Consider the following 10584-nt stretch of genomic DNA (forward strand, 5'->3'; position numbering starts at 1 on the left):
GCCGCCCTACATCTAAGCATAGGCTAACCTGCCGACTCACAAATCTAGACCACTAGGGGCTTACTGCCAGCCCCTACACTCTACACCACTAAGGCTACCTGCCGTCCCTACACTGCTCTAACCACTAGGCTACCTGCCGCCCCCCCCTACACTCTAACCACTAGGCTACCTACCTCCCAGTGTATATTTGGCCTTGTGTTTGACGTTATTGTCCTGATGTAAGGTGAATGTCTCCCAGTGTCTGTTGGAAAGCAGACAACCAGGATTTTTCCTCTAGGATTTTGCCTGTGCTTAGATCTATTCCGTTTATTTTTATCCTAAAAGAACTCCCTAGTCTTTGCCGATGACAAGCATACCCATAACATGATGCAGCCACCACCATGTTTGAAAATATGAAGAGTGGTACTCAGTGATGTGTCGTGTTGGATTTGCCCCAAACATAACGCTTTATATTCAGAACATAAAGTTAATTTCTTTGCCAGATTTTTTACAGTTTTACTTTAGTGCCTTATTGAAAACAGGATGCATGTTTGGGTATATTTGAATTCAGTAAAGGCCTTCTTTTCACTCTGTCATTTAGGTTCGTATTGTGGAGTAACTACACTGTTCTTGATCCATCCTCATGTCACATGTCACAGCCATTAAACTCTGTAACTGTTTGAAAGTCATCATTGGCCTCATGGTGAAATTCCTGAGCGGTTTCCTTCCTCTCCGTCAACTAAGTTAGGAAGGACGCCTGTATCTTTGTAGTGACTGGGTGTATTGATACATCATCCAAAGTGTAATTAATATCTTCACTATGCTCAAAGGGATGTTCAATGTCTGCTTTTCCAAACGTTTACCTATTCAGCACTAGGTGCCCTTCTTTGCGAGGCTTTGGATTTGGTGCCCTCCCTCCGTGAGGCTTTGGAAAACCTCCCTGGTCTTTGTGGTTGAATCGGTGTTTGAAATTCACTGCTCGACTGAGGGACCTTACAGATAATTATATGTGTTGGGGTAGTCGTTCTAAAATCATGTAAAAAAAACTATTTTTGGACACAGTGAGTGTGCAATAATAGTGACTTATAATTATTATGTGACTTGTTAAACTTATTTAGGCTTGCCATAACAAAGGGGTTGAATACTTATCGACTCAGCTTCTCACTTCCAATTAATTTGTAAACATTTCTACAAACATAATTCCACTGTGACATTATTGGGTATTGTGTATAGGTCAGCGACACAAAATCTACATTTAATCAATTTAAAATTCGGGCTGTATTTAACACAACAAAATGTGGGAAAAGTTAACGTAAGTCCCAGACTGAAGTGTTTTGGTGAGGCGGTCGATGAATTAACTGTATGTTTGTTCGTGTGTGGTAGTTACCTATGAGGGGCACCACCAGTATGTAAGTCCCAGACTGCAGCAGTGTCTTGAGGCCGGTGAGGTGGTCGATGAAACCGTTGGTGTCGGGGACCAGGAAAAGAGGCCGCACCTCTAACTCCAACTGACCACACGTCTGTAACACCGCCTGGACAGAGGGAACACACACACACACACACACACACACACACACACACACACACACACACACACACACACACACGTTACAAGGCAAAACAAATTCAAGCATCTGTCATTTGTCACAGCCGAATACAGTGAAATACTTACTTACGAGCCCTTAAACCAACAATCCATTAAAGTAACAAGTAATTAAAGAGCAGCCAGTAAAATAACAATAGCGAGACTATATACAGGGGGTAACCGGTACAGAGTCATGTGATGCAGGGTTACGGTTAGTTGAGGTAATATGTACATGTAGGTAGAGTTATTAAAGTGACTAGCATAGATGATGTACAAACCGAGAGTAGCAGTGGTGTAAAAGAGGGAGGGGGAATGCAAATAGTCTGGGTAGCCATTTGATTAGGTGTTCAGGGTTTATGGCTTGGGGGTAGAAGCTGTTTAGATCCTCTTGGACTTAGACTTGGGCTCTGGTACCGCTGCCGTGCGGTAGCAGAGAGAACAGTTTATGACTGGTGCTGAGTCTGACAATTTTAGGGCCTTCCTCTGACACGCCGGTATAGAGGTCTGGATGGCAGGAAGCTTGGCCCCAGTGATGTACTGGGCCATTCGACTACCTCTGTAGTGCCTTGCGGTCGAGGCCGAGCAGTTGCCACCTACAGGCAGTGATGCAACCAGTCAGGATGCTCTCGATGGTGCAGCTGTAGAATCTTTTGAGGATCTGATGACCCATGCCAAATATTTTCAGTCTCCTGAGGAGAATAGGTTTTGTCGTGCCTCTTCACGACTGTCTTGGTGTGTTTGGACCAGTTAGTTTGTTGTGATGTGGACATCAAGGAACTTGAAGCTCTCAACCTGCTCCACTACACAGCCCCGTCGTGAGAATGGGGGTGTGATCGGTCCTCTTTTTCCTGTGTCCCAAATCATCTCCTGGTCTACATAAGTATACTAGGGCCGGTGATACCAGTATCACGATAGTTGTTAGAATCGTGACAAGGAAAACAAAACAGGAAGTGGATTTAACTTCCAACAGGACCTTATGTTGTAAACAACATCATTATGTTGTCATCCAGTCATGTTGATTTATTTTCCAGGTATAGAAACAATTGTTACATACAGCAGGTTTAAAGACCAAAGAGTTTTGGTCTGCTTTGTGTTTCATTTCTTGCGTGGAAAACATATTGCGATACTGGTATCGGCTCAGTCCTATGGTGTACACACCACACACACACACCCACACACACACACACACACACAACACACACACACACACACACACACACACCACACACACACAACACACACACACACACACACACCCACACACACACACACACCACACACCACCACACACACACACACCACCACGTTAAGACCCACATCAAATCAGGACCACCATGTCTGCAGAATCCCAGATGTGTGTGTGGTACCTATGTAAGTCTGTGTGTGTGTATATATATAGTGTGTGTTTACTGTAGTGGTGTTACTGTATTTGTCTCTGCTGCTCAGACAGTTTATACTGTAGTGTGTGTATATAGTGTGTGTTTTACTGTGTGTGTGTATATAGTGTAGTGTGTTATTGTGTGTTTATCTGTAGTGTGTGTATATAGTGTGTTTATACTGTAGTGTGTTTATATTAGTGTGTGTTATATAGTGTGTGTATAGTGTGTTATATACTGTGTGTTTATACTGTGTGTGTGTTTATACTGTAGTGTGTGTATGTAGTGGTGTGTATATTATTGTAGTGGTGTGTATATAGTGTGTGTTTATACTGTAGTGTGTGTTTATACTGTGTGTGTGTATATAGTGGGGTATATAGTAGTGTGTGTGATACTGTAGTGTGTGTATATAGTGTGTGTGTATATGTAGTGTGTGTATATAGGTGTGTGGTTATATTGATGTGTGTTATACTGTAGTGGTGTGTATATATGTGTGTATATAGTGTGTGTATATAGTGTAGTGTGTGTATATACTGTAGTGTGTGTGTAATAGTGTGTGTAATCTGTAGTGTGTGTATATAGTGTGTGTATAGTGTGGTTGTATATACTGTAGTGTGTGTATATTACTGTAGGTGTGTTGTATAGTGTGTGTATATGTGTATGTGTTAGTGGTTGTATATAGTGTGTGTGTAGTAGTGTGTGATATACTGGTAGTGTGTTATATGTGTGTGAACTGTAGTGTGGTGATATACTGTAGTGTGTGTGTGTATATACTGTAGTGTGTGTATATAGTGTGTGTGTATATAGTGTGTGTGTATAGTGTGTGTTTACTGTAGTGGTGTGTAATAGTATTGTGGTGTATACTGTGGGGTTTAGACTGTAGTGTGTGTATATAGTGGTGTGTATAGTGTGTTATATAGTGTGTGTATAGTGGTGTGTGTATATGAGTGTGTGTAAATATAGGTGTGTTATATAGTGTGTGTATATAGTGTGTGTATATAGTGTGTGTATAGTGTGTGTTACCTGTATTTCTTCCTCGCGTTCTGCTGCTCAGCCAGTTTATACTGTATGTGTGTATATAGTGTGTGTATAAGTGTGTGTTTTATACTGTAGTGTGGTGTAATATGTGTGGTATAGTGTGTGTATGATAGTGGTGTTGTATGTGTGTGATATGTGTGGTGTAAGTTTTTGGGGTGGGTGTATAGTGTGTGTATATAGTGTGTGTATAGTGTTGGTATATAGTGTGTGTTCCTGTATCTTGTCCCTGCGTCTCTGCTGCTCAGCCAGTTTATACTGTAGTGTGTGTATATAGTGTGTGTGGTGTATGTGTGTACCTGTATCTTGTCCCTGCGTCTGCTGCTCAGCCAGTTTATACTGTAGTGTGTGTGTGTATATAGTGTGTGTATATAGTGTGTGTTAGTGTTGTTTACCTGTATTTGTCCCTGCGTCTCTGCTGCTCAGCCAGTTTATACTGTAGTGTGTGTGTGTATAAGTGTGTGTATATAGTGTGTGGTATATGTAGTGTGTATATAGTGTTGTATAGTGTGTGTATATGTGTGTGTTATGTGTTATATAGTGTGTGTGTAGTGTGTGTTACCTGTATCTTGTCCCTGCGTCTCTGCTGCTCAGCCAGTTTATACTGTAGTGTTATATAAGTGTGTGTATAGTGTGTGTTTATACTGTAGTGTGTGTGTATAGTGTTGTATAGTGTGTGTATAGTGTGTGTTATACTGTAGTGTGTGTGTATAGTGTGTGTTTATGTGTGTATTGTGTGTTTTAACTGGTGGTTAGTGTGTTAGTCGTGTACCTGTATCTTGTCCCTGCGTCTCTGCTGCTCAGCCAGTTTGTTGGTGAGGGCGCTGCGTCTGGCCGAAGCTCTCTGATGTCATCCTCACTGCCATCATCACCGTCCGACACAGACATCCGCCTCCACGATGACGTCATCACTCTGCGACACAGCAACAGAAGACAAGGACATGTTACAAAACTGAGACACACACGACTCCGCTAACCGAGGTCTTCACGAAGGTGACTAGTTGCTAGATGATAACTGACCATTTACATGGAAGTCAATGTTGTGAGGTTCAGCATTAAAACACCGTTAAATCAGCTATGTTGTTGTTTGGATAAAAGCCAGTGACACACAGGGGAGGAGGGACGCACCTCTCTCTCTGTCTGCGAGTCCTGTCTGCTGCGCGCGTCGCCGGGGCGGCCGGGTTGGGGAGAGGTTGCCATGGAGACGTACTTCCCTCCTTTAAAAGCCAGGAGAGGTTCTTCCTGTCCACATAGAGCCTCCAGGAAATACTTCAATACTGTTACCCTTTACAGTCTGCTGCTATCGCCTAGAGAGAGGGAGAGCAGGGGGGAGAGGGAGAGCAGGGGGAGAGGAGAGAAGAGGGGAGAGCAGGGGAAGGGAGAGAAGAGGGAGAGGGAGAGAAGAGGGGAGAGAAGGGGGGGGGAGAAGAGGGAGAGGGAGAGAAGGGAGAGGGGAGAATATGTGGTCTACTATATGGTTTTTGTGATGGTGGTGAGTGTTGTGTGTGTGTGTTAGTGTGTGTTAGTGTGTGTGTGTGATTGTGTGTGTGTTAGTGTGTGTGATTGTGTGTGTGTTAGTGTGTGTGTGTGTGTGTGTGTGTGGTGTATAAACTCACGGTATCCCCGGTGCAGTCTACGTAGCAGGGTTCCTGCGGGGCGGCGAGCAGCGGGACGAAGCCGGCCAGTAGCCTGTCCTCCTCCAATAGCAGCAGACGGAGCTCCTCATCCCCCTCCCCTCCGTCCCCGTCTGCCTTGTACAGCGGCGCTTCGCCGTGGTCGACACGCGCCAACGCATTACACAGGTCTGCCAGGCTACGCCACACATCAAGACTACAGCTACAGGGGGAGAGAGAGGAGAGTGTGTGTGTGTCAGTGTGTGTCAGTGTGTGCCTTATAATATTTTAAATTAAAAGTCTATTACGTTTGAAATTGAGTGTCAATTCCACCCACCCAGGCAACAAACTGGGGAAAAAAAGAGCTCATTGTGTGTGTGTGTGTGTGTACTTACTCTATACGGCAAGGTGGAGGATTCCATTGGTTGGGGTGTCCAAGCATCCAATCAGACCAGACCTTGATGCTGGGCAGCAGCTCCCTCAGGTCCAATGGGAAGGCAGAAACTCTCACCATCCCTTCCTCCCCCTCTTCTCTCTCCTCCTCCGGGATGTGCTCTGAGTGAGTGAGATTTAGCGAATGAGTGACTGTTTAAAGAATTAGCAAGTGAGTGGCGATCTACTTCGATCCAGAGGCTAACAAGGAGGCTACTCCTAGCACGGTGCATCCGAATAAACAGTGCCTCTTCTCAGGATTCCTGAGAGGGACAGGCGGATACGTTTGGATGAGCCAGTTTCGCCAACTTGGTTGTTTGGCTCAGGGCTCTCCATCCCCAAATATTTACTGTGGCAACAGTGCTCTCAAGTGGCTCGGTCAATGGTGGGGGCAAGTTAACGGTTGTCAAGGTCCCCGAACCTGGTGTGGGCCACACCCTTTCCTTCACCACGTTCAGACACACGGTTGTCAAGAGTGTTGAATATGAAAACATCCCAGGCCTCAGGGTGGCACTGGGCACCTCATGAGATAATATATGAGAGACTGGCAGCATGTTTCGTCCAGTGGCAGACATGCAGCGTTTCACTATGGGCGATGAGGACAAGCAGAGTTTCACCATGGGTGATGAGGACATTGCAGAATTTCACCATGGGTGATGAGGACATTGCAGAGTTTCACCATGGGTGATGAGGACGGTGACGCATCTTCCCAGATCTCACAACGTGGGTGCGGATCTACTTTCTGTGGGGGGGGCGGTCCTATCTCTACGGAGTGGAGACTGCACCCCTCGGTTGTGGCCAATGTACACTAACAGTCAAAAGATAGTACAATAATAGTACAACAATAGTGAAGACATCAAAACTATTAAAACACACATATGGAATCATGTAGTAACCCCAAAAAAGAGGTTGAACAAATCAAAATATATTTTGTATTTGAGATTCTTCAAAGTAGCCACCGCCTTGATGACAGCTTTGCACACTCTTGGCATTCTCTCAGCCAGCTTCACCTGGAATGCTTTTCCAACAGTCTTGAAGGAGTTCCCACATATGCTGAGCACTTTTGGGCTGCTTTTCCTTCACTCTGCTGTCCAACTCATCCCAAACCATCTCAATTGGGTTGAGGTCAGGTGATTGTGGAGGCCAGGTCATCTGATGCAGCACTCCATCACTCTCCTTGGTTAAATAGCCCTTACACAGCCCGGAGGTGTGTTGGGTCATTGTCCTGTTGAAAAACAAATGATTGTCTCACTAAGCCCAAACCAGATGGGATGGCGTATCGCTGCAGAATGCTGTGGTAGCCATGCTGGTTAAGTGTGCCTTGAATTCTAAATAAATCACAGACAGTTTCACCAGCAAAGCACCCCCACACCATCACATCTCCTCCTCCATGCTTCACGATGGGAACCACACATGCAGAGATCATCCGTTCACCTACTCTGCGTCTCACAAAGACACGGCGGTTGGAACCAAAACCTCACATTTGGACTCATTCGACCAAAGGACAGACTTCCACCGGGCTAATGTCCATTGCTCGTGTTTCTTGGCCCAAGCAAGTCTCTTCTTCTTATTGGTGTCCTTTAGTAGTGGTTTCTTTGCAGCGATTTGACCATGAAGGCCTGATTCACGCAGTCGCCTCTGAACAGTTGATGTTGAGGTGTGTCTGTTACTTGACCTCTGTGAAGCATTTATTTGGGCTGCAATTTCTGAGGCTGGTAGCTCTAATGAACTTATCCTCTGCAGCAGAGGTAACTCTGGGTCTTCCTTTCCTGTGGCAGTCCTCATGAGAACCAGTATCATCATAGCGCTTGATGGTTTTTGCGACTGCATTTGAAGAAACTTTCAAAGTTCTTGAAATGTTCCTGATTGACTGGCCTTCATGTCTTAAAGTAATGATGGACTGTCATTTCTCTTTGCTTATTTGAGCTGTTCTTGCCATAATATGGACTTGGTCTTTTACCAAATAGGGCTATCTTCTGTATACCAACCCTACCTTGTCACAACACAACTGATTGTCTCAAACGCATTAAGATGGAAAGAAATTCCACAAATTAACTTTTAACAAGGCACACCTGTTAATTGAAATGCATTCCAGGTGACTACCTCTTGAAGCTGGTTGAGAGAACGCCACGAGTGTGAAAAGCTGTCATCAAGGCAAAGGGTGGTTACATTGAAGAATCTCAAATATATTTTGATTTGGTTAAAACATTTTGGTTTACTACATGATTCCATAGGTGTTATTTCATAGTGTTGATGTCTTCACTATTATTCTACAATGTAGAAAATTGTTCCTAATAAAGAAACACTCTGTAATGAGTTGGGTGTCCAAACATTTGACTGGTACTGTACATTTAACGCATCGCAAGAAAGACCTGCATTGCAGTCTGCCCTTCTCAAGACAACGGGACCCGAGCGCGCCGGTCGGGAACGGATGCTTTGGCATATCGGTGTCCTCGGACCCTGCTCTACGCGTTCCACCGATGGACCTGATTCACGCCACCGTGGAGAGGGTTCGTTGTTGATTTTAGGCCCCGTTGGGCCAGACAACCCTGGTTCCTAGAGATTATCCGCCTTTTGGGGCGAGGCCCCATAATCAAATCAAATTGTATTATTTGTTAAGAGTCGCCCAACACAACCGTGTAGACCTTACCGTGAAATGCTTACTTACAAGCCACTAACCGACAACGCAGTTATGAAAATAGAGTTAACAAAATTCCTGAATAAACTAAAGTAAAAAAATAAAATAATATAAAAACTTAAAATAATAAAATAAATAAGTAACAATAAAATAACAATAATGAGGGTGTAAACAGGGGGAACCGGTACCAAGTCAGTGTGCGGGGTGTAAACAGGGGGTACACGTTAGTCAAAGTAATTTGTACATGTAGGTGAAGTGACTATGTAGAGATAATAAACAGTTCCGTGTTGTCGGGATGGTTGCCATATAAACCTTCAATGTGGATAAAGACCCTTCTCAAAAAGCTATGGAAATAATATCCAAACGTCCACCAAAGAGCTCTGAAAAATGAGAAACTCCTTTAACCTGATGCCAACCCTAAAAAACACACGCCACTTACCGTACACAGCCCTCTCGTAGAGGGGCGCACTCGTCGACTGGAAACCCATAGCCGTTAAACTCAAACTTTATGGGGCCAAAACCCACAGATCCCATATCTGCTGTCGTAGGTGACAAATTGTTTCCGTGTGCCTTGGGTTGCCGTGGCAGCGCGCGAGTCCACAGTTTCCAGGTTACTGCAGGTTTCCTGTGGGTTTAAGCCGTGGGTTGCCGTGGCAGCGAGCGAGTCCACCGTTTCCAGGTTACTGCAGGTTTCCTGTGGGTTTAAGCCGTGGGCTGCAGTGGGTTCATCAACTCTGGTTGATGCTATGCAGCACGCGTGTGGCTTTACCAAGTCACGACGAGTTTACGATTGGCTCATTCATCCCCCTCCTCTCCCCTGTAACTATTCCCCAGGTCGTTGCTGTAAAATGAGAACGTGTTCTCAGTCAACTTACCTGGTAAAATAACAGATAAATAAAAAATTAATAAAAACGACAGGTGTTCTGTTGTTTTGGACTTGGAACCGTCGGGGTCTAGGGACTTGGGCTGCAGTGGCAGCGTGTCAGTGCGCACACCCAAGTTGCAGCAGGTTCTGGTTCCCTATATGGGACAGTTAAGGCTTCTCAGGTAAGTCTTAGGGGAAAAAGGGGGCTTCTGTAAGCCCCTTTTAGGAAGCGGTGGAACCTGTGTGTGCTCGGGTTGCCGTGGTCATCCTAGTTTGGTTCTGATCCGGCTTGGGGGCGTGTCTCCATGGTATGTTATATAGAGTGACCTACTGAAAAGGGAATGTACAGTTCTGAATATAACTCCTGTTCCCTGAAGCAGGGAACCAAGTAGAAAATATTTTAGCACGAGCGAGCTCGATATCCATTGGTCCATTTGGCGGGGGGGGGGCGTGATTTAAGATTTCTTCAGGTGAATGTGATTTGTTGTTGACTCTCCGTAGTATGTTATACCTTGTTCCTCCTTCAGAGAACAGTAGTTATTGTCATAACTGTACGTCATCGTATGCCCTTACATATTAGGCGTACTTCTCTCAGTGTGTGTGTGTGTGTGTGTGTACCTGCGGGTGTGTCTCTCAGCAGCTCTGTGCAGCGTTGGACCAGCAGAGAGAACATGGCCAGACCCAGAGCTGTAGTCTGCTCCTGTAACACAGATCTCACCTCACCATCTCCTCCTAGAGAGAAGAGAGGAGAGAGAAGAGAAGGAGAGAGAGAGAGAAGAGAGAGAGGAGAGAAGAGAGAAGAAAGGAGAGAGGAAGAGAGGAAGAGAGGGAGAGAGAGGAGAGAGAGGAAGAGAGGAAGAGAAGAGAGAGAAGAGAGGGAGAGAAGAGAGAGGAAGAGAGGAGAGGGAGAGAAGGAGAGAGGGGAAAGGAAGGGAGGAAAGGAGAGGAAGCGAGAGAGGGAGGAAGGTTATAGAAGGGGGGAAGAGAAGAGAGCGTGGGGTTGAGAGAGATTGAGAAGGAGAGGAGGGGGAAAAGGAGAGGGAGAGGGGAGGAACGGTTAT

General features: G+C 45.2%; 2 protein-coding genes across 2 annotated transcripts in view; both read right to left on the reverse strand.

The window, feature by feature from the left end:
• Window positions 1-10584, reverse strand: part of LOC111964034 (astrotactin-2) — a 798238-nt gene that overhangs the window by 266721 nt on the left and 520933 nt on the right. The gene's annotated exons all lie outside the window — the stretch shown is intronic.
• Window positions 1-10584, reverse strand: part of LOC111964039 (telomerase-binding protein EST1A-like) — a 42668-nt gene that overhangs the window by 8838 nt on the left and 23246 nt on the right. The window contains 9 exon segments of the mRNA XM_023987709.2: window positions 1305-1511; window positions 4748-4812; window positions 4815-4867; window positions 4869-4888; window positions 5104-5264; window positions 5267-5282; window positions 5592-5811; window positions 5984-6143; window positions 10142-10255. Of these exon segments, the coding sequence (XP_023843477.2) occupies window positions 1305-1511; window positions 4748-4812; window positions 4815-4867; window positions 4869-4888; window positions 5104-5264; window positions 5267-5282; window positions 5592-5811; window positions 5984-6143; window positions 10142-10255 (1016 nt within the window).

This window comes from Salvelinus sp. IW2-2015, linkage group LG5 (genome assembly GCF_002910315.2).
Source record: "Salvelinus sp. IW2-2015 linkage group LG5, ASM291031v2, whole genome shotgun sequence".
NCBI classification, from domain to species: domain Eukaryota; kingdom Metazoa; phylum Chordata; class Actinopteri; order Salmoniformes; family Salmonidae; genus Salvelinus; species Salvelinus sp. IW2-2015.